Source organism: Ricinus communis, chromosome 2 (genome assembly GCF_019578655.1).
Source record: "Ricinus communis isolate WT05 ecotype wild-type chromosome 2, ASM1957865v1, whole genome shotgun sequence".
NCBI lineage: Eukaryota > Viridiplantae > Streptophyta > Magnoliopsida > Malpighiales > Euphorbiaceae > Ricinus > Ricinus communis.
The window spans coordinates 23861403-23886617 of NC_063257.1; the positions used below are offsets into that span (position 1 = coordinate 23861403).

A 25215-nucleotide genomic window follows, 5' to 3' on the forward strand; every position below is an offset into this window, starting at 1 on the left:
GATAAAAAAATAGCTCGGATGTTAATATCCCGGCTTCACTGGTCAATTAAAAGGATGGTGGGATAATTACACCTCCTTAGAAGATAAATCAAGGATTTTAAATGCTAGGAAAATAGTTATAAAACCGAAATCAAACATCTATTCAAACTGAAGAAGAAGATCTTTGTTGCAACTTTACTTTTGCTATTACAAAATGTTTTGTTGGTGAACCTAATCAATATCAAATTCGATCTTCCGAAATTCTTTCAAATCTAACTTGTCCTAAACTTCCAAGATTTTCGTTGGTACAAAGATGTCTTTTTAACAAAAGTTTTCTCTAGAACTGATTGTAACCATAGTTTTTGGAAAGAAAGATTTATTCTTTGGTTTACCTAAATTATTCATTTGAAAAGTTAGAACAAGGATTAGAGATTTTTATGGAAATACTATTCCTTATGATACTTTAACCTATGGAGAAATTATTAATTTTATTAATAATGAAGGCTTAGCTTTGTGTCTTGATTTGAAATTAAAAGCCAAAATTAAAAATGAATTTTCACAATCTAGAAAGGAGTTAGGAGATTTACATTTTCAATATGGCTATGAGCGTATTCAAGCCCCTTCCTCAAAAACTAAAAAATATCCGAAAGAAAATCTTCTAATAAAAATTATAGAAAAATACTTGAATTTTCAAAACCTTCTTCATCCAAAAATATTTCTCAAAATAAAAATAAAAATAATAAAAGAAAGGTCCTCCACATACATTACAAATGTGGTCGTGTTGGTCATTTTAAATCCCAGTGTAGGATGAAAGAAAAAATTAATAAATTAGACATCTCCGATAAACTTAAAGATCAAATGCTTAATCTTTTACTATCGTCTGAGATCCGAAATTCTGATTTAAGTGATTTTGAAGAAAATGATTTAAATATTCTAAGTGATTCATCTTCTACAAATCGACTTTGGAAACATGTGAAGGTCCACGGAATTTGTACAGTCCTTGTTGTAATTCAACTTTAAATGTTTTAACAAAAGAAACCCTTCCGATCTTTTTGAATTAGTTGACAAAATTAATGACCCTTCCGATAGAGAAAAATACTTTTTAAAATTAAGAGATATTGTTTTGCATAACGAAATTCAAAAATCTGAACCTATTCCTTATAACTTAAAAGAAATTTTTCAAAGATTTGACTCAAAATCTTCTAGAAATTCTACACCTAATATTCAAGATTTACAAGAAGAAATTAAAAATATAAAACAAGAAATTAATAATTTAAAAAATGAAAATTTAGATTTCAAAGAAAGAATTTTAAAATTGGAACTAAATAGGAAAAATAAAGATATTACTGAGTCCTCTGAAAATACGAATGATTCTCATATTAATGAATTTTTAGCTCATATTACCAGAGTAAATTTTCATAAATGGTTTATTTTTGTTAGAATTCTTATAAATGATTTTAAAATTGAGACAATTGCTTTAGTTGATTCGGGCGGACCAAAATTGTATACAAGAAGGAATTGTACCTACAGTTTTTGAAAAAACAACCGAAAAATTACATCTGGCGATGGTTCAAGAATGCAAATAAATTATAAACTTTCTAAAGTTAAAATTTGTAATGATGGATTGTGTTTTTACACTTCTTTTATTCTAATAAAAAATCTATCACACTCTGTTATTCTTGGAACTCCGTTTTTAGCATTACTTTATCCTTTCACAGTTGACACACATGGTATCAAAACTAGATTATTAGGAAAGAAATTTGTTTTAAATTCATCTTCTCCGAGCAAGAAAAGGACATAAATGTTTTGAAGAAAAATTGCGTTTTTAATGATCTTATTAGTCAAAAGAAAAAACAAATCGCTTTTTCAAACAAAGAAATCTTATCTTTAAAGATTAAAGAAGAGTTAGACCTTGATGTGACAAAAGCCAAAATAAAAGATATCGAGAATCTCTTTACTAAAGACTTATGTGCACTGTCCCAAATGCTTTTGGAATAGGAAAAAACATGTGATATCTTTACCTTATGTTAAAGATTTTCCGAAAATAACATACCAACAAAATCACATGCTATACATATGAACACAGAACTTGAAAATCATTGTAAGAAAGAAATAGATGAATTATTACAAAAGGGGTTAATTCGTAATTCTAGTTCTCCTTGGAGTACGCTCGCTTTCTATGTCTATAATGCAAATTTTGAGAAGGAACGTGGTGTACCCAGACTTGTCATAAATTATAAACCTTTAAATAAAGTTTTAGAATGGATTAGATACCCTTTACCTAACAAAAGAGATTTGTTGAAAAACTTTATGATTCAAAAATTTATTCTAAGTTTGACATGAAATCTGGTTTTTGGCAAATCCAAATAGATGAAAAGGATCGTTATAAAACTGGTTTTAATGTTCCTTTCGGTCATTATGAATGGAATGTCATGCCATTTGGATTAAAAAATGCACCATCTGAATTCCAGAAAATTATGAATGACATTTTTCATGATCATCAATCATTTACCATTGTTTACATTGATGATGTGTTAGTCTTTTCAAATTCATTAGCACAACATTTTTCTCATTTGCATAAGTTTTACAATATAATTAAACAAAATGGTTTAGTAGTTTCTGCACCTAAAATGAAACTATGTCAAACAAAAATTAGATTTCTTGGACATGAAATTTTTAAAAATAATGTTTCACCTATTTCAAGAGTTTTGGAATTTACTTCCAAATTTCCTGATGAAATTAAGGACAAAAATCAACTTCAAAGATTTTTGGGATGCCTTAATTATGTATCTGATTTCTTTAAGGATATTAGAATCCTCTGTAAACCTTTGTTCAATCGTCTTAGAAAAAATCCAAAACCCCTGGACCCATGAACACACTCGAGTCGTACAAACTATTAAACAGAAAATTCGTCATTTACCTTGTCTATCCATACCACATCCCAATGCCTTTCTCATAGTAGAAACAGATGCCTCTGATTTAGGTTTTGGAGGTATTCTCAAACAGAGGTTACCTGATCAAAATGCAGAGTCTTTGGTTAGATTTCACTCTGGAGCATGGAATGAAACCCAATCTAAATACTCTACTATTAAAAAAGAGCTTTTATCAATTGTTTTGTGTATTACAAAATTTGAAGATGATTTAGTTGGAAAACATTTTTTACTACGTATTGATTGTAGTGTTTGCAAAAATATTTTAGAAAAGGATGTTAAAAATTTTATTTCAAAACAAGTTTTTGCCGGGATGGCAAGCACTATTAGGAATATTTGATTTTGATATTGAGTATATTAAAGGTTCTTCAAATTCTTTGCACTGATTTTTTGACAAGAGAATTTTTGCAGGGAAATAAATCAAGCTAATTCTTATGGGCACTCCCATAAAGAAAAAATTATCTCCGGTAGATTTCGCGGCTAAAAAGTCTGGACAATCTTCGTTGATTTCTACCAATGATTTGAAATACTTGACAAAACTCCTTCTACCCCACCTAAACCATCCAACTTTTACAAATCATACAAAACCAGGTTCTTCTAAACCGAACCACCCAAATATTTCACAAAACCTCAACACCAAATTGTAACTATTCTTGAAAGCGAAATATTCAATGGAAATTTAGAAAATCCTAATTACCAACAATTATTCCAACACATTTTTCCCTCCTGGACAATTCTTCATTCCGAAAGTTCGTACAAATTAAAAAACTTTTACGAACTTATCCTTTTGGACACTCACTCAATAGAAATTGAACATTCCTTTGATAAAGACGTTCTGAAAAGATCTCCTATTCAAAATGCGAATTTTGAAAGTCCTTACCCTAACCCGGAACCAAAATCCTTATACTGCCAAAAATTTTCACATTACCTTTACACCTCCTTGTTTCAATTATTTTGATTACAAGAAAGCCTGGTACTATACTTTTTATCTTCGAAATTGGAACCATTCTTGGTTCTTTATGTTTCACAAAACCAACTCAAAAACCTTTCCCAATTGGTTTTCTGATTGGTGGACATATTTTGGACTATGCCCATAAATTTTACCTACCAAAATTATGGAAGGATTTACTATCTTTAAAGAAAAATTACCCATTCTTAAACATGACAAATTGATTATTTTTTCTGAAACTTTTAACCTACCTTGGATATTTTCTTGGCAATTCAAGGTGAAACCTTATAAACCCTCTCCAAATGTAAATTCTATTGCACCTTAGTTCGAGAATATAGTGTCGAATGGTGGACAAACTGCAAAGACATTCAAGCCAATAAAGAAACTGTTTTGAAACATTTTGCGGGAAAAAATCCCATGATAGCCGGCACAAGCCAATCTATGGAACAATTTAACTTTTTATCGGACAAAAGTAAAATTTTAGCAAAATTATCTGGAAATACAACAAAGAAGGAATTCAAAGCAGCCTTGGAACAAGCTTTGTCACAAGTCTCTGGAGATAGTGACAATGAAGACTCTGGAAGCACTAGTGGACCAAGTCTTACTCCTCAAAATGAAGATGATTGCTATGGACTCGACAATTATGACATTATTTTTGACTAAATGGACAAAGAATCTTTTCCTTTTTACAAATGGAAGAAAACGGACAAAAGAAGATGATAAGAATGGACAAAGTGGCATACAAGAATCTTTTCTTTTTGACAAAATGGTGTAATTATTGGACAAAGTGGCAGACAAGAATCTTTTCTTTTTAACAAAGTAGTTTAATTATTTGTAATAATGTAACGGACTCAAGCTTGTTTGAAGTCCGAATAGTGTCCTACTTCTTATTATATATAGATGTAAATTAGATGAAGTCAGGCATCACTTGAATGCTTGAACTATCTTCCCTACTTTCTCTTTGTAAAATCTTCTTTCAATAAAAGTTTAAATTATTTACTTACTTCTTCTCTTTTCTCTTTTTCTAATATTAACTATTTCTCTATTATTCTGATCCTGCTCCGCAAATGGTATCAGAGCCTAGTTATTAAACTCGTGATATTGTTTAAGGTAGCGTTGGTCAGCCTGGTTTTCCGTTGGTCAGCCCGTCTTCCCAATTAACACATTAATTATATTTTAATATTATATTTACTAATAGATTAATTTTAATTAGATAATAATTCTAATTCTAAAAAATAATATCTTAAAATATATATTTTAATATTATATTCAATGATAAATTAATTTCTTAATTATATGATAAATTTTTAATCTTAAAAAATAGCAATATCAATTATACTAATAGTATTAGTTTATATAATACTAAATTAATTAATAAATATTGTTAAAATAATTTTATATTATTACACTAATAAAATTTAAAATTTAAAAAATTAAAAACTTTAAAAATAGTTAACTTACTATTACTTTTTAAAATATTATAAATTAATTTTTAAATATTAAATTTTTTATTAATTTTTAAGATCTTTAAGTTAATATTAATATCTCATTATTTATACAAAATCTTTTGAAGTTCCTATTGAATATACTACAAACTTTTAAATTTTATTGAAGAATGATTGTAAACAAGTCTAGCATTGAAAAAATGAAATAAACTCATACCTTTCTCATTGAGTCGTATACATTCCTAGAAATCAGGAGTCTCAAACTACTATGCATAACTAACAAGTTGCTTACATCACATAATAAATAAACTAATTAGATGCAACTAATTATATATCACCACATTTTTATTGCTCTTGTTTACACTTATGAATTTTATTGGCTTGCTTCTTCGTTGAAAAAGATCTACTTATTAACTTTATTTGTATAGGAGAAAGTTGTTTAAATTCTTAAATTAATAACTTGAAATTGTTTTGGTGGATTTGCTCGTAAAACTTAAATTATTTATTTTTTAAAAATATATTTTTCATATAAATTTTAATTAACAATAAATTAAATATGCACAATAATAATAATTCAATAAATAGTACATTAACTATATGTATATAAGATGAGATTATTTTGTTCATTTTTTTATTTTTAATTTATATATTAATATTAAATGTAATTATTATACATAATACGATAAAATTGGACATCATTACTATGCTTATCTGTCAAAACTTTTGATATATATTAAAAACATTTATGTTTCAGTTTACATATATATATATATATATATATATATATATATATATATATATATATATATATATATATATATATATATATATATATATATATATATATATATATATATATATATATATATAAAATGTTAATATAAATAATGATATTTTCTTTTTCTTTTTTAAAGGTAAAATGTTTGATTATTTAGTCCTTAAGCACTAATTAAATCATAATAAAACTTGTAAGGGCTGAATAGAGAAACATTGACTTTTTGAAGGACTCCATATCAATATGCGTCTTTGGCGAATATTTACATACAATACCAACACTCACTTTTTGTCATTTGTTGTTGCGCATTGATTCTCTCTTCTCTTCTCACATGCCAGAGTCAGTCCTAAAACAGAGAGAGAGATCTGAAGTAAACTTGAAAAGAAATGGCAATGACGACGTCGTCCAAAAGGGGATTGGGATGGATAGAATGGTTAAGAGGATGGATGTATGTAGTACACGAGATGTTGTTTCAAAGAATAATGGCTAGTCACTTACAAAACCCTCTCCCTTTGCCTCCTGTTAATGGCCTCACTTGCATTGTCACTGGATCTACTAGTGGTATAGGCACCGAAATCGCCAGGTCTTTCTATTTTTGTTTTTTATTAACTTCTGCTTCATTTTTTTTGGCCTTTTTCCAGCTAATTGATGATGAATTTGATGTTCTGCTGCTGTAATCAATTTGATGTCCTGAAAGTTGCGTCTTCATTCTGTTGTTATCATAAGACTGAAGGGCACCGTCGGTTCTTCTCTTTATAACGTCTAGATGGAATAACAGACATGTGTCCTTTTTAATAGGCAATTGGCTGAGGCAGGGGCTCATGTTATTATGGCTGTGAGGAATACCAAAGGAGCCCATGAGTTGATTCGCAAGTGGCAAAATGAGTGGTCTGGACTTGGTCTCCCGCTCAATATTGAGGTATCTAATCATTTCAACGAACCATGATACAAATCTAAATTGTATTTTGTTACATTCTTTACCTAAAATGTTTTGTTTCTGGGCCTTGCAAATGAATTATTGACTATGAGCTTTACTTTGTGATTCTCAAGGTGATGGAACTTGATCTTCTCTCCTTGGAGTCGGTTGTGAAGTTTGCTGAAGCATGGAATGCACGTTCAGGACCTTTACATGTTCTTATTAACAATGCAGGGATATTTTCTATAGGAGGTTGGTTTTTCGTAACCATTTAGCTAAGTACTACTTGTTTGGGTCTTTTCCCATTAGATGCTTATTCTAATTGTGGCTTCACATCTTTTTAGTTTACTGTAAATAATGTGCATTTATTGCTATGGTATGTTTACAGTCTTCAGGCTTGTGTCGTAGATAGCAAGTCAGTAGCTTGTGGCCACCTGTAAGTTCTTCAGTCAGAAACTGTTGCTTTAGCTGTTTACATGTGTACTGGACTCGGAAATTTATTGCCAAATCTCATCCATACAAGCCTTTTACAAATTTAGGATAGTCATTGGGGCAAGTAGGAGGAATACCCAAAGAGAGACAAATAGGAAGATAGTGGAACCTTTAATACTTAAATGTAATGCCATGGATGCTTAGCAGATGAGGTAGTACATAAACCAATAATACAGTTCTACAATTTTTCAATGACAACTGTGAGATGTATTGTCGAGTCTAATCTATGTTGTTTTTTTATTTTGGAAACCTTGGGCGTCTTTCAAAGGCAAATGGGAAGAATAAATGATTGGATAGATGAATATGAAAAAGTTATAAATATTCAGATGAATGTCAGCTGTTGTATGCTTATTGCAAATTAGGCCATATGTCAATCAACCTGTAGGATTCCTGCAGTGTCTCAGTGACCAGTCTGCTAAGTGAACACAATTTTTTCATTCAAACAATGCTGAAGGTCTCATCTATAAAGCAACAAACTTTTACTGAGGCTATTTGTCCATTCTGTAGATGTGCTTATCTGAAAAAGAATTGAGACTGTATCGTGTATTACATCTGAGTCCAATGCATAATAGCTATAGACTAGTTTGATTACCTGCCTTGCTGTTATGTTCTGCATGAAACCTGTTTTGTACAGATTATTAACTTCCACAAATTTATTGGTGTATATGACTGTTACTCGAAGGATTTGCAAGAAACGAAAGGTGCATGCATACTTGCTATTTAGGTTTCTTATGATATGGTGAGGTGAGACCTGTGAGGGAATGGATACAAACAATGGGAGGATAAGTTAGTATAGGTTGAAGGAAGAGTGAGGGCATTCTTAGGAGAACACAACAGTTTAATATAGGGAGGTTATCAAGTCACAAAACCTGAAAACGAAAATTGTCTCACAAGAGTATACCTATGTTAGTGTTTTGTTTGGTTTATTGTCCTCCATAAGGTGAATACTATTAACTTTATATAAAGGAAGCATATTACATTATTGATTGATTGGTGTGTCCAACTGCAACATAGCGAGTCTCATTTTCCCTCCCTGAATATACAGTGCGGGGTGATTTGGAACATTTGTAATCTTCTTTATTTGCTTTTTGAGGGTGATTTAATATCCCGAGTTACAGTGCAGTTCTATGTTGATATATTATGGACAGAGTTCTGTGGTATGAAAGAGCCCATGTTATTTGGTATTATTCTCTTTTTGTCGTTGTAATATTTTGAACGGATAGAAATGTCTTCTTTTTAGAAATCTGGTTTGTTTTTTAATTATTGTGGGGATGGAGTTCAACTTCCGTTAACTTGTGTTTTCAGGGCTTTAAAGAAGTGTCTTTGTATGTCATTCAGCATGACCAGAGAGCGTATATTCAATTTCTTAGATTATATCCTTTGCTTTTTGTATCTGTGTTGATTAGGCTAGAGAGAATTATCTTCATTTTTCTCCTTTAAAAAATGGTTCTGTTATCAAGTAGAGAAGCGTACAACTTTTTTCTTCTCCTCTTATTGCACTTCTTTGTGGGATACTGCAGTTTGTTCCCAACGGATAGGGACAGAAAATGAAATTTGGTCTTCAAATATGGGCGGAACCATTATTTGGAATATAGTCATACTTATTTTTCTTGTACTTTAGATAAACATATTTCAAAGTCTAAAGTTTCTTTTGAAATCAAGCTTTTTGTCTAGTAACTGGGTTGCAATAAATAAACCAATGACAGCCCAACAAGCTTTGTTTGTTGATGTGTTTGTTATGTAGTATCACAACAATGAGCCCCATATTCAGTGCCTTCTCATTTTTCTGTTTTTGTCCATATAGAGTAGGCTTCTTTATTGTTTGGGTTTGTCCAACAAGTTTGCACTATTTGTTGCATCATGATTAAAGGTACTTGGAAATGGAAGGGGAACTGAGGCAAAAAATTAGGGTGTGGACTAATTCAACAGTTCCATTTGGCTAGTTTGGTTGGAAATGAAATCTAGGGTTTTAAGGTTTATTCTCTTTTTCACTAATGTAGAACATGTTTAGCATTTCTTGCTGGGTGTTTGCACTCATGGGTTTCAACTCTTAGGGCTTTCAGAGGAGTTACTTTTAAATTTGATGTGAGTGGAGAGTCCGATTTATTTACACCCTTATATATTCTTTCCTTTCAGTTCTCAAATGTCACTGCCCCCATCTTCTATGTTGGACCTATAATGTTCTGATGAGCTACCGTCAGTTTCTGGAAAATTCTTTTGCTATCTGTGATGATTCTCTGCTTTCTTCCTTGCGCCTTGCCTGTTGTGCCAAAATAGCAGATTATTTTATGCTTAGGGGGCAAACTGAGTATTTAGCTAAAGGGAGAGACTCTTGTTTCCAGGAAGAGTGAGAGAATCTTAGAGAGAGAGAGAGACAGAGAGAATAAAACTATGGAAGAAAATAGGGTAGACTTTAGAGGAAAGACTTTGAAAAGAGAAAGTTGAAGAGGGTTTTGGTTATGGATCTCCAAATGTTACTGCTACTGCACCATTGGACTATGTATTCAATTTCATTTGTTTTAGTCTATATTTAGCAAACGCTTTGTTCCTAGCTCAGCATCATTTGGCAGCAGCTTGAAGAAGCTCAACTCTGCAATCGTCAACCAGATAGATTGATTTCCTCGCTTAATTTTTTTCTTTTTGCCATTGTTGAGTTAAATTATTGTGCTTGGTTGTTTTACATATATATATATATATGTATATATTTTTAATTTTTAAATTCTTATTTTGGGAAAATTGATAAAAAGTCAGCTGCCATATCATTCAGTAGGTGAAGTAGTTGACGATATCATACTAACTTAGATATCAGTTTTGCCAAATCAGTAAAATTGGATTTGAACACATTTAAGCCAAAATGTCCAATGGCTGAATCCTACATATTTTACTTATAGGGTCAAATAGTAACGATATGAAAATTTTAGGGGTTATTATATGGGTTATTCCTTTAAGAATATCACGTCTCCATATATCAACCATTAAAATTAGTTATGCTTTTCATATCCTTTTCATAGTGTCAAAAGCTGATGTAATGGTCTTTGTTGTATTCAGAACCACAAAAATTTTCGAAAGATGGGTATGAACAACACATGCAAGTGAATCATCTAGCTCCAGCATTGCTTTCAATATTGCTTTTGCCATCCCTAGTTAAAGGCTCTCCAAGCCGAATTGTCAATGTGAATTCAGTTGTAAGTGCTGTAGTCAATAAAAATATATCATGTCAATTTTTTGCTCTATTTTCATTTTACTTTTTAAGTTTATAAGCATGTTTAGAAATTCATGAAACACTACCAACCATCTTTGCTGAATAGTAGGGATCTGTGCCTTTCACGATTTGCTATTCTATTTAATAATTGATGGTGTTAAGTTCTACAAGTTTGATTGAAGAAGAAATTCATGCACTAAACTGGAAGTTTGTTCGTCTTCTTATACTTGTACAGATGTACATTTTCGGGAAGTACTAATTTGTTGTCTCTTTCATATTCTTGAAGAAATGGTGCTAGGGTTTGTATCTAGTGAATATACTAAGGGATGAACCCCATACAGACTAGGAGAAAAAAGAAACGCAACCAAATCATAGCAAAGCAATAATAGTAAATAACCAGAGAGGGAAGGTAAAAATAGAAATCTTAGATGGCCAAATTTTTCCAAATAACAAGCAGCAGAAAGCACATAAAGGAGCTGTATCCATGCGAGCCTTGATCTTCTCCTCCTATATCTGCAAATGCTAACCCTCAACCAACTGCATTAGCAAGTATCTAATCTATCTCAACAATATTGTTGTAACTCGCAGAATTAATGAGGTTAAATATGACTAATTGTCTCTGTAAGTCCTTATACAAATGATACCAATTAGCTGACTGATGTCCACTGAGAGAACTTTTACATGCCCTGCATTGCATTTAAAGAAATTTTCTCATATATCTGTTTTGCCATATGATACTTGTCTCATCAGTTACAGTAACTAGATTACTAATAGTTCATCATCATCTAACACCTACATTCTTTTCTTACTTTTGTTATCCCTTTTGCACTTACTTGTGTGGGGTTGGGATTGTTTTTAACATTTTTCTCTTGTCTAGATGCATTATGTTGGCTTTGTTGATACGGAAGACATGAATGTTATTACTGGGAAGCGCAAGTATACAAGCTTAGTGGGGTATGCTAGCAGCAAGTTAGCACAGGTAACTTAGCAGTTGATATTTTATTCCTTTGATAGTTTGGTCCAAGAAGCCTTTGCATCTTTATTGGAATTGTTCACATCCTTCTTTCTCGAAAAGGCCATATTACTTTTTTGTTGTATGGGGTTTTGCTTGTTAGATTTTACTCATCCTCGCCACACACTCGCCTCAACCTCTTCATCCTACTCACAAGAAAGGAAGAAGCTATTTATGGCTTGTGTTCCCATTTGCTTTGGAGTTCAGACAGAAAGCAATCGTTTATCCTTTAACAGGCTGTTTACTTATGCTTGTGCATAGAATAAGTTCTTGAGTGCCTGGATGCTCGTTAATTTTAGTAATGGGTAACAAGTGCAAATGCGCTCATGTGCAAGGGTTTGTGTGCATGTACTGGAATGTAGGGACTCCTGTGTTAAGTATATGTGAATAGTGACACAATGAATTATAATTGCCCTGGCCTTTGAATTGCAGGTCATGTTTAGTAGTGTTCTTCATAGGCGCCTTCCTGCAGAAGCCGGCATTAGTGTAGTATGTGTTTCACCTGGAGTCGTACAGACCAATGTTGTAAGTCTTTTGAGGCTATTCAATTGCTATTTAATTTATATGTGTTGATCCATATGCATGTTTGTGTACATTGTGTCTGTTTCAGCTCCCTTTTTTGAATCATAAAGTAATGTGTATGATCATACTGAACTGAGGAGGTTTCAAGGGAATGTGAAAATGGAATATTCTGCTCTCAAGGATGAGCAAAACTTTTTCACCTGCAAAAGAGCGAAATGGACGATATTTCTCTTCGGATAACTTGCTCTGCTGCAAGTTTTTTATTACTGAAAAGAGGACAGCCTGTTGTTACATATATCTTCATTCTCCATATTAACCTAAAGCCTTATCCCTTCTGTCGTTTGAGCAACATTTAGGTGTACTTCTGCCAGTATTATCAAGTGTTTTATGGAACTAATCAAAATCTTATTTAAGCCTAGCGTTGATACTAAAGTCCAATCATGAATTTTAATAACGTTGCTAGACTATGTGCATGGTATCAAAATATGTTACCCCATGAAATTTTAATTCCTTCATCATTGACATTCACACACTCAGATTTGACTTCTACGAAGCCGGTTTATTGCATTTGAGACTTATCAAAAAGCTTTAGATCATATTGAATAGTTTTTTTTGTGCCCATCAATTTACAAATCATATGTGCTTCCTTTTGTTTCTGCTTCAAATCCTTCTGAATATTTAATAGCCTTAAAAACGTGCCCTAAAGAAGAAGACTGCTATAATCCTAGCTGGCAAGATATGGGACTTGGGTCCCACATGGAATGTATAGGATTTCAATGAGGGATTTATGTTGACTTGGGCTCTCCCACCTCAATGGCTAGCTTTTGAGGTATAGTTCTCCCAAGGTTCATAACAATTGGTATCAAAGCTACCCACTATGCTTCTGAGTCACAAACGACCTGCGCGATGATGATGTCAGTATTGCAGTATTCGCCCATGGCTAGGGTGGTGAAGCCAATATTGTAGTTTTCTCCCAGGGCTAGATTTAACCAGCATTGTGCCCCTAGCATAAAGCCATTCGACGTGGATGCTGGGACTGCATGTGGTGAGTTGTTATGGTCCTAGTTGGCAAGGTGGACTTGGACCCACATGAAAGTATGGGATTTAAGTGACAGATTTATATGGACTTGGGCTCTCCCGCCTCAATTGCTAGCTTTTGAGGTGTGGTTCTCCCAAGGTTCATGATAAAGACTTTCAACTATTCCATTCTTCCAACTGAAAGAGGCAATGCAAATGCTCGACAGATAACCCCCTGCATATTGTTCCCATTTTGAGTTTCACGCCTCAGTTCCCCTTAACTAATAGATGCTTAAATACCTTCAGCTGAATCTATAAGGAGCGCAGGATGGGATGAACGGCTGAGAAAAGTGTCAAGAAAGAGACAATCAGGAAGATTGACTAATCTCAAGAGATTGTTTAATAGGATAACAGATACTGCTATATTAGTTCTAAGATCTCTAAAGATTCATGTTTTATTTATTTTTTAAAGCCATCTTTGGACCATCTAGTCTATTCATTATTTCTTTGCAGGTTCATGTCTTTTTCCTTCTGTTATAATGTGTACATTTCTTTTTTCTTGTTTCAGTTTTGTATACTTGGTTAACAATGTAGGGAAGTTATTAAGAGAAAGGAAATTAACAAAGTTATATCATTTTAGTGAGTTAATTAAGCTAATTGAAAACTTTGTGTGCTTTCATCAATAGTTTTGCTTCTGCATATCATGTTTGATAGATAGTTGATGAATTTTTCTCATGGGGTTGTAGGTGTAAATTATATGTTATCTGTTGATTGGAGTGGTTCCATATTGGAGTTGCTTCGTACTTTTTGAAGTAAACATACTTTCAGATTATATAATGGTGTCTACTCTCTATTTCAATTTTATTTGAACACAGGCAAGGGATCTTCCCAAAATCGTGCAAGCAGCATATCACCTGATACCCTATTTTATCTTTAGTCCACAAGAAGGTGAGTCTTCCAAATGTTGAATTTAGTGAGACAAAATTTTTTATTTCTAATTGCTTTTAGTCCAATTAGAGTGGACTAATAGAGTTGCGATCTAATTTGAAGTTCATACATCCATTTTCTTATGCCTATTACTCTCTTTTGTCTCCTGCCTTTGTGAATCCTTATGAGTTTCGTGATTTTTTTTCTCCTTTGTTCTTGTTTAGAAACAGAAACTTTAGACATGTGAAAGGTCAAATAATGGTTTTATAGATTAGGCTTAGTTGTTCACTTGAAAACTGGAAGACCCAATTGAGCCACATTGCAGATGACTATTTTTAAAAAGGTTATGAATGATGGGTATCATTATTCCTTGTTCCCTTTTTCTCATATTTTCACCTGGCAAATAGTTGAAGTCAGCATTCACTTGTATTGAATTTTTTTTAGTTGATTTCTTGATTGAGGAAAGCTGGCATACATGGTGGACAGAAAAACAAAATCTATTTCAATAAACTAATATACATGAACATACAAAAAAAAGCTAACCATTCAACTTAAAGCTTTAAGAATTTTCTTTTCTTTTCTATTAATGGTTTTGTCCTATCTTTGTTGTTTTCTTGTTCTTAGATTTTTCATATGCTTTAAATTTTAGAACTTGGCTCCTTTTCTTTATCGTTCCTTTTTGGTTCTTTATCTTATTTTTGTTATAGCTTCTTTTGTTTTAAGTTCTAATAAGTACTCATATTTTATGAGGAACCAACTTGACATGCTACATCTAATTTATAACACATTCAGAATAAAGGAAAGGAATATATTTGGCAAACTAGACTAGTTTAGGCTATGGCGTAACTAGTTTAATTTTTCACTAGATTCAATAATAAAGTCTGTACCATTGATGTGTAAGAATGCTTCCATTCCTGAATAATTTAATTAAGATATAATATATAGCTAAACTATTTTAGACAAAGCCAGTCAACAAACGTTGGATTTTGTCTCCATGATCCTTATTAGCTTTTTAGCTCTGGTGTTATATTAAGTTCCCAAAGTTTATCCTTTAGCAATCAATGTTAATTGAAAGTGCTTGTTTATTGATAACTAAATTGCACCTGCAATTTTCCTGAGAGAGAATCTTATACAAGATGCTCTCCGTCGAAAAATGAAAGTGGAAAAACAACACATGATAGCTTCTTAGCAATGAGTGGTTTTGCTTGAGATTAATAGGAAGAAGTAAAATGAGCTGTCTTGCTATGATGCTTGCCACTGCCTATTCTATATTCATATATAAGGGGAAAAGATTAGTGGATACTTGAAGAAAATGGTGGGAAGCTCAATTAACCTTATTTGACTTGATACCATTTCAGGTTCAAGGAGTGCTCTTTTTTCGGCCACTGATCCTCAAGTTCCAGAATACTGTGAACTTTTAAAAGCAGATGATTGGCCTGTTTGTGCATTCATCTCTCAAGATTGTCGACCGACAAATCCTTCTGAAGAAGCACATAATATCGAAACTTCGCACAAATTGTGGGAGAAGACATTAGAGATGATAGGCCTTTCTTCTGATGCAGTGCAAAGACTAATAGAAGGCGAAGAAATTACGTGCCGCTACAGTAACCAGCAGGAATAGTCTTGGTTGCCAATGCCATAGCACAGGAAATTCTAGTTCTTACTGGGTAGTTTATGTGGAAATGTCATCCTGTATGATGTGTCTGGACGCTTGTTAACATCAAATGTCAAGTCTTTGTGATAGAAATTGATTTACATCATTGTGTTAGCAAATCTTTTAGCAGGTGTGCAAAGGCAATGGTCCCAAAATTTGTAATCACGCATTTGATTTAAATGCTAACATTTGTCACATTTAACTTTCCATTGTGCCCCTCAGACTGAATTTTTTGAAAAATTGTTGCCATCAGAAATTAATTTAATGTTTTCTGAATCAGATAATTGAAGAGCTTGTTGTTAATAACAGGCTGAAAGTCTGCAGTATGCTCCAAACAAGTTAAGATTGGAGTTGGGGAGTTTGCGATCTGATGGCATGCTGTAGTGGATGGTGTAAGAGATTACTTATACAGAAAGTGTTTTCTTGCTTAAATTTGGTTCTGTGATGAAGTTAAGTTTCAGAATTTTTCTTACTCGTAGAGCAATTTTTTTCTTTCTTAATGTTATTTTGACAGCCTTGTTGAGATAGCAGCAAAACGAGAATAATTCTACTTGGGCCATTCCATACCTGGCGGATCACTGCTCTGCAATTGCTCTTTATAACATCATAAGCTTACGTTTTTGTTTTGTTTTGCTTTCTTCTTCTTTTCTACTTTGTTTTCATACCAGTGAATGCTCTTCCTAAGATCTAGGAAGCATTTTGAAGGGCATGATCATCTTTGCGTTAGGACTGCATACAGCTATGTCCTTATCAAGAACCTTATTTGCAGATGGTCTTTACAATTGAATTCAATTTTTCCCCTATCTTTTTATCCATAATAGTGTGAAAAGAAGAGTTCTAAGAAATTGAATTGGATCCATGAATCTAAGAAATAGTGGGACTTTCTTTTATCATCTCTCAATACCACTCCTTATTCAACAATTCAGAATTTAATTTGACGGCCTGTGATGTGGATTATTCAAGTACTACTCTTGCAAGGGATGTTGCTAAAAACTTGGAGTCCATTCAGTTTGCATTACTTCATGAGGATGTACAATACGATCATTCTGCTTACAATTCTGAAAATCTATTAACAGATTGGTGGCACACGTAATAACCTCATGCACGTCAAATATTTTCATATTGAAACACAATTTGGTTGCGTGAATACCATATGGACCATGCAAGCATGCAAGACAATTCCACACCTCCATGGTTTGATTTATCCAGTACACAACCAACCATTCTTTAAAAGTAGATCCCACCATTTGTGAAATAGAGTCTCAAGGGAGAGAAACACCGTACTCGGGGAGCTACAGGGCACTGCAACATTAGGTGAGTTAAGGTCTCGGCTTGTTCACTACATACCTGGCATACCGTCTCAACAGCACACCTACGACGAATCATGTTGTCCTCTGTGGCAGTCTATTCGAGCCAGCTCTCCACATGAATTGTTGGACCTTAGAAAAGATATTCATCGTCCAGATTTACCTCCAAATCGGGTCTGGTGATGACGATGCAGCTGTATTGCTATCCGTCATTTGGAGCATATGGACAGCAAGGTGATAAGCAGATCTAACCGTGAATCACCCATGTTTAGTACACTTCCAAATCCTCTTATCTTCATGCAACCAGGGGGCTGATAGGCATATTGAGTATCTGAATAGCATCTGAGGGCACAAAAATAGTTAATTAACCCGATTACGATGCCAACTTTTGATTTCAATATCAATGAGGGAATTCACCCTTACATCCTCCTCAACGCTATTTTGAATAATAATTGGCTTAGTAAAATTATCACCTCCCACCCACCGGTCTTTCCATAAGTTGATACGTTGGCCATTTCCTTACCAATTGTGTGTTGTTTTGGCCTTTATAAAATGATTGTATTTATAAGGAATATTTTGTTAAATAATAAATTTAAAAATTACTATACATAAATAAGGAAATTGGCTTCCATATCCATGTCTAGACTCTGTAGCTTAAGCTTCTCTACGGAGTCTGAGAAAAGCCACACATTAGTAAAAGTGTCCTGGTAATTATCCGAGAAGTGACTCTCATCTCCGCGCTAGTCTTAGTGATTAGTTAGCGTATTTCCCATTATATTGAAAAGCCTTACATTGTCATAGTCTATAAAAACACTTCGGTGCGCGCCTGAAACCGAGCCCACATAGTCACCAATTCAATGCCCCTTCTTGATTATAAGGGATAACATCTTGGTCATTGAAGAAACAAAATGTAGTATCAAGATCAAGTGTAGAATCAGAGTATAGGGCATTGGCAGAAGCTGCCTGTGAAATGATTTGGTTGGAGTCCTTGTTAAAAGAAATCTCATTTCCCTTGAAGTTTACCTGATGTGCTGTGATAATCTAAGTACAGGAGCATTAACAACAAATCTTGTATTCCATGGCATAACAAAGGACATTAAGGTTGATGTTCACTTCATTAGAGAAAGAGGTAAACAAAACAACCAGAGGTTAGATACGTCCTTTCATATGATCAAATTGCTAACTGTCTCACCAAAGCTCTGTCCCATAGTCGATTTTAGTCTTTGAGAGACAAACTTGGAGTAGTTCTAAGACCTCAACCACTCATAAGTTTGCAAGGGGCTGTTAGAACATGAAATGCGATAGCTCCTCTAATTGTTGCCATCTGTCATTTGCTTGCTGGCAGTATGTGCCTGCTGTGGCAGCCCTTAATTCCTTTCCATGTTGTCACTTGATCCAAGATTGATTTCCTCTATTGTATAAGCAACACGTGTACCAAGGTATTAGTTCATTTATTAGGGCATCATTATACATACAGTATATATATGAAAGTTTTCTCCTCACTAGCTTAAGCTGAGATTTTTTCAGCACCATTTTCTTTATTTCTTCACCGGAAGATTTTCATCTCTTTAGCTTTCATGAATTTAAATGAAACGTTCTAAAGGAGTATATAGGATTATCATGCATGGCAGTGACTTATGCTGGTGGCATTCCATTAGCTCTAAAGGTTTTTGGCTCTAATTTGTATGGCAAGAGTATAGAAAATGGGAGGGTGAGTTGGAGAAACTAAAAGCTACTTCCGACTAGAAAATTCTAGAAATTAGATAGTTGTGGGTTCTTTGCAAAATGTGGAATTAGTCATCTCAGTAATAAGTCTCAGATAACCATTTCGAGCTCTAATATTTTAGAAATGCATGACATACTGCAACAAATGGGGAAAGATATTGTTTGCAAGGAAAAAGTACTCGGACAACGTAGTAGGTTTTGGGATCCTAAACAAAAATACTTATAAAATAATTAAAGATTTTAAATGCATGAAAATCTAGAAGAGGTTGATTTCCTGTTGAATGTAAGCTTTACTTTTCCATCTGGGTTATGGGAAAGAAGCATCATCTGTATAAAAAAAAATTTAAACTCATTTTAATCTGCATCATATTACTGATAAACAAGCACTGTTCATTTATGCACAGTAATAAGTCCCGTCAAGTGTAAGGGCAGTAAAACTGGTGGCTTGGTTCATGTTTGTTTAGAAAGTTATTTTGGTTTATTTTAAAATGAATTTAGAACCATTTTTCTGTAGATCTTCTTCTTTTTCAAACTCTTCTACCTCTAAATCTTCAAGGTACAAAGGTTTAGTAAATAGTGAAGAAATCACTATTGAAGATTTTACAAAGCATATTGATGATTGGGAAATGCCCAAAGTTCAAAAGAAACAAATTTATGAATATTTAAAGTTTCCTCTGTTCAAAACTGATTTTACTATCAAAACTGAAGAAAGAGATATTCAGATTTCAAAGCCTTTTGAAGAAATTTATCTTTTAAATCCAAAGACCTTCCAGAAGCATAAAGAAAAAGATTATAAATATATTCATATAGGCCTTGTCCAGGTAGGAATAAAGCCCCTTACCAGAGAAGGTTTAGATACTTCAATCTTAGCAGTCCTTAGAGATGCTAGGTTTACAAATTTTTATGATTCTTTATTAGGTACTGTCGAGTCAAGCCTCAATAAAGGACCAATTTCTTTCAATTGTTTTCTAAACATTACAATTTCATTAAATGATAAAAATATTTTAAAGAGCATTGTTCTTCAAATAAAGATACATAATTACAAAATCCTTGAAGGATCTATTCCGATAGCATTGATTTTCAAAATACATTACAAAGCTATGATTTCTGCTTTTGGTTCAAAACACAAGCTCCATTCACTAAAAGGAGAAACCTTATTCCTACAAACAGATCTCTCCAAATCCAAAGCAACAATTCCAAAAACCATTCAATGGAAAGACATCACTCTTCCAGAAGAATGGATCCTTCAATGTGCAACCCAACCTGAATCCCCAAAGCAAACAGAACCAAATACAAATCTCAAAAATATAACCCAATTCCCAGATGGAAAAGTAAAGCTTACATTCAACAGGAAATCAACCTCTTCAAGATTTTCTGATGATGATTCTTCAACATCGTCCATAGATATTGGAAGGGTATCAAAAATACCTTCTATTATTTATGCTCCTTACAAAGAACCAACTCCATCTCAAACACAACCCAGATTTTCAACATCTGATATACCAAGCTCAAACAACATACTACAGAATGTTGATTACCAAAGCAATATCCCCAGACCAGTCTACAATGAACTAAAGAAAGAAGATGAAGATATAGAGATCGTCTCTACTCCTTCTTCACCATCACCATCTGCAATAACACAAAATCTAGAAGCAGAAATCAACATGATTTTAAAAAAATTTCAAATTGATAAAAAGCTTTTACATGAAGATTTCTATTCAAAGAAAAACCATTCTAAAAAACTTTAGTTTTTTAAGAATTTTTTACAAGAAAAAGACAGTATTCAAGAAAGATACTATCAATTTTGCATTCAAAACAAAGTCCAAATCAAATTTTTTGATTGGTTTCAGATTTATTGCAAAGAAAATAGTATTCTTTTTCCCTTCAAAGAAAAGCTTATTAGTCCTGTCACTGTAAGAAACAAAGCTCCAGAGTGGAAGGTTGGAGAAAACCTAACCATCCAGTCTGAACATCCTCCCTTTAGGAAGATAACCATTCCTTATGGAGAGAATGAAATAGAGGCTTCACCTTACAAATTGATAGGAGAAGATCTTGAAAAGAATGTCAAGAACATTGTTCAACAGAACAATTTCTCGAATACCTATCTTAACACAATAGGGAAGCAGCTTGTTAGGATAGAAAGCCAGATCCAAAAACCTCTTGTAGTCTTCACCTCTCCAATCCCCAATACTGAACATCCAAAAGAGACAAGCCAATCAGAAAAGCTCAAAAATCCAGTCTTCAAACCCTACCAAATCTCAAAGCCTAGCCAAGATCAATTTCAAAAGCAAACTGAGTTTGCTAGAGCGATCGAGCGAGCTTAGCAAATTAGCAACCGAGTCCTCCAAAACCTAGTGCCAGATACTCCTCAAAGCAGCAGGAATATCAGTACAATAGATCAAGCCCAAAGCGATGAATCCAATGATTCAGAGCTTGAAAGTGTCACTGAAAAACCATTCAACATCAACAGATTGGGATGGCAAGCCCCTAGATTAACCTGGCATACTCCTAGGAATACTGCTCCAGATCTAGGAATAGAAAATAGGAACAATATCCTAACCCAATCTAGATTCAATGCCTCCTCCGTCTATGAATGGAATATAGATGGAATGTCAGAATACAATATTCTTGGTCTCTTACAACAGATGACCATGGCAGCCAATGCTTACAAAATCCAAAGCGGTACCTCTGATAGAGCCATTGTTGAGCTCCTTATAGCTGGACTTTCAGGCCAGCTTAAAGGATGTTGGGATTACCATCTCACACAAGCACAACAGCTCCAAATCCTAGGTGCCATCAAAACCACAATAGAAGGGACCCCCATCTTAGATGAACTAGGAAATCCGATTGAGGATGCTATATCAACTTTAATCCTAACGATTTCCCTCCACTTCATAGGAGACCCTTCTCTTCTGAAAGATAAGAATGCTGAACTCCTTAGCAATCTAACCTGTAAAAAGCTTAGTAATTTCCAAGCCTACAAAGATACCTTCCTGACCAGAGTCATGCTTAGGGAAGATTCAAGCCAACCTTTCTGGAAAGAGAAATTCTTAACTGGTTTACCTAAGATTCTAGGTGAAAGAGTTAGGAATACCATAAGAGAAGCCCATAATGGCCAGATCCCTTATGATTTCTACACTTATGGTGAATTAGTGAGCCTTACCCAGAAAGAAGGATTGAAGATATGCCATGACCTTAAACTCCAAAGACAACTCAAATGGGAAATGAAAAAGACTAGGCAAGAACTAGGTAGTTTTTGTAACCAGTTTGAGTATAACCCCATAGAGCATTCCTCTACCTGCAAAGGAAAATGCAAAGAAGATTTTTCCAAATCTTTTAAGAAAAAACGTTTTTTCAAAAGTAGAAGGACTCCCAAAAAATAAAGAGAATTTATACAAAAAAACCATCATCTTCTAAATTTCCAAAATAAAATTCCAAAAAAGATTTTAGCAAAATTACTTACTATAAATGTGGCAAGAAGGGTCATACTTCAAAGTATTGCAAGTTTTCCAAAAAAACTCCATGAGCTCCAAATAGAAGAAGAAGTTTTAAGCAAAATTTCAGCTCTTCTTGTTGATTCCTCTGAATCAGAATTTTCGAATAGTGAGGAAGAATTTCAAATTGATGAAATCAAAACCTCATCCGACTATTCTGAATCAGATTCTGAAGATATTTCAAAGAATATTAATATGCTCACTAGGCAACAAGAAGCTCTTCTTGAAGCCGTCAAGCATATTAATGACCCCCAAATCCAAAAACAAGTTTTAAAAGAAATCCTAAAAACTGAAACCCTTGTCTCCTCTTCTAGTAAGAATACTTATGATCTTACTATGATCTTGGATAAAGGGAAAAAGCTAAAAAACCCTCTTCCTACTGTCCAAGAACTTCAGAAAAAAATAAAAGCCATCAAAACAGAGCTCAAAGATTTGAAAGAAAAACAACAAAATGATTCTGTTTTGCTCCAAAGTCTGATCCTCAAACAGAATAGTGATTCTAATTCTGGAGAGGAAAATGATTTTCAAAATCTTGAAGTTTCTGAAAGTGTTCCAGAAAACTTCATTAACGTTTTAAAGAAAATTACCTCAAGAAAATATTTGATCCAAATAAAGCTCATTTTCCCTGGTGATTTCCAAATAGAAACCATCGCTTTATTTGATACAGGAGCAGACCTCAACTGTATCAATTATGAGCTGGTTCCTAAAAGGTATCATCAAGAAACTAAAGAGAGGCTTACTTCAGCCAATAGTTCAAAGATTAGGATTGCGGGAAAAACTAAATCTGCAATTCTAAATAATAATATTGCTTTAAAAAATATTTTTATTCTTACAAAAGATCTTCAGCAAACGGTTATTTTGGGAACTCCATTTATCAATTTGATTACTCATTTTAAAGTAACTACTGTTGGTATTATTTTTAAAGCTAAAGATTCAAAGATTATTTTCCCTTTTATAGAAAAACCCAAAAAGAGAAATCTCAATCTTATTAAAACTCACTCAATTTATAATTTTGAGATAAATGCTTTGATCAAAGGAAAACAAACCCAGCTTTTCCACTTGAAACAAGATATGGGTTTAAAAAGAATCCAAAATCAAATGCAAAATGATTTCGTCCAAAGAAAAATCTCTGATTTGCAAAAGAAGATTGAAAATAAAGTTTGTTCTGATCTTCCTAATGCTTTTTGGAGACGAAAACAACATATGGTAGATCTACCATATGAAAAAGATTTTTCTGATAAATAAATCCCTACCAAAGCAAAACCCATTCAAATGAATGAATCCCTAGAAAGCCATTGTAGATTAGAAATAAAAGACCTAGAGCGGAAAGGTTTGATTACCAAATCTAGATCCCCCTGGTCATGTGTAGCTTTCTACATCAACAAAAATAGTGAGATAGAAAGAGGAACACCTAGGTTGGTGATTAATTACAAACCTTTGAATAAAGCCCTAAAGTGGATTAGGTACCCAATTCCAAACAAAGAAGATCTTCTTCAAAAGCTTCATTCTGCTTTTATTTTTTCAAAGTTTGATATGAAATCAGGATTTTGGAAAATCCAGATTCATCCAAAAGACAGGTACAAAACAACTTTTACAGTTCTATTTGGGCAGTACGAATGGAATGTAATGCCCTTCGGATTGAAAAATGCTCCTTCTGAATTTCAAAAAATCATGAATGACATTTTCAATCCTTATTCAAAGTTTTGCATTGTCTATATTGATGATGTGTTGATATTTTTAAATTCTCTAGAGCAACATTTCAAACACTTGGAAACATTTTTCTATGTTGTTAAGAAAAATGGTTTAGTAGTTTCAAAATCTAAGATATCTTTATTTCAAACAAAAATCAGATTTCTTGGACACTATATCTCCCGGGGAACTATTACCCCAATTGAAAGGTCTCTAGCCTTTACTTCAAAGTTTCCAGATAAAATTTTGGAAAAAACACAATTACAAAGATTCCTTGGTAGTTTAAATTATGTTATGGATTTTTATCTAAATTTGAACTGTCTTGCAAAGCCCCTTCATGATAGGTTAAAGAAAAACCCCCCTGCATGGACCGATGAGCATACAAAGATTGTCCAAAGCATAAAAAAGCAAGTTTCTGAAATACCATGTTTACACCTAGCTGATCCATCTGCATTCAAAATTGTTGAAACTGATGCATCAAATCTAGAGTATGGTGGGATTCTTAAGCAAGTTCAAAACAACAAAGAATGTATTGTCCAGTTTATTTCTGCACACTGGAATGATACACAAAAAAAACTATTCAACTATCAAAAAAGAAATTCTTTCAATAGTTTTGTGCATTTCAAAATTTCAAAACGATCTTTTAAACCAAAAATTTCTTTTAATGATTGATTGCAAATCTGCTAAAGAAGTTTTATAAAAAGATGTTCAAAACATAGCTTCCAAACAAATTTTTGCCAGATGGCAAGCTATTCTTTCTGTTTTTAACTTTGAAATTGAATACATAAGAGGAGATTCGAATTCAATTCCAGACTTTCTAAGTAGAGAGTTTCTTCAAAAACAGGAGTGAAAATGCCAAGAAAATCAAAAGCAAAAGAAGAAAAGTCGACAGCAAGCTCAAAGCCTGTCCAAAGTCCAAAGAAGGAAATTTTGCCTTCTTCTTCAAAGCCCATCAAAACCTGGACCGAAATCATCTAGGAAGAAATTGACCAAAGCAAGGCCGATCCGGCCCAACAACAATTGCAAATTCAGGAATGGTTAGCACATCCTGAATTCCTGAAAAGGGTTGAAGAATATTCAAAGCAAATGATACAGCTTCAGCCTAAAGCCTCTCCAAAGTCATCCTCCTCCTCCAACAAGGGTAAAGGTATACTTTCTATCCCTTTTTCAAAATCTGAGA

The 25215-nt window shown here is 33.3% G+C and overlaps 1 protein-coding gene across 1 annotated transcript; it reads left to right on the top strand.

The window, feature by feature from the left end:
* Positions 1 to 6360: 6360 nt before the first annotated feature.
* LOC8262210 (dehydrogenase/reductase SDR family member FEY) lies at positions 6361 to 16027 on the top strand. Its single transcript, XM_002519532.3, has 8 exons — positions 6361 to 6661; positions 6877 to 6997; positions 7129 to 7246; positions 10535 to 10671; positions 11566 to 11667; positions 12133 to 12225; positions 14115 to 14187; positions 15525 to 16027. The coding sequence occupies exons 1-8, from the start codon at positions 6465 to 6467 to the stop codon at positions 15785 to 15787; spliced, it is 1104 nt and encodes a 367-aa protein (XP_002519578.1). The 5' UTR covers positions 6361 to 6464; the 3' UTR covers positions 15788 to 16027.
* The last annotated feature ends 9188 nt before the right edge of the window (positions 16028 to 25215 follow it).

What these genes read in the sequence shown, in the direction of transcription:
- LOC8262210 (XM_002519532.3), top strand. Translation starts at nt 6,465, where the DNA reads ATGGCAATGACGACGTCGTCCAAAAGGGGATTGGGATGGATAGAATGG. An exon ending in ATAGGCACCGAAATCGCCAG is followed by an intron (nt 6,662 to 6,876) that starts GTCTTTCTATTT and finishes CCTTTTTAATAG; the next exon opens with GCAATTGGCTGAGGCAGGGG. An exon ending in GTCTCCCGCTCAATATTGAG is followed by an intron (nt 6,998 to 7,128) that starts GTATCTAATCAT and finishes GTGATTCTCAAG; the next exon opens with GTGATGGAACTTGATCTTCT.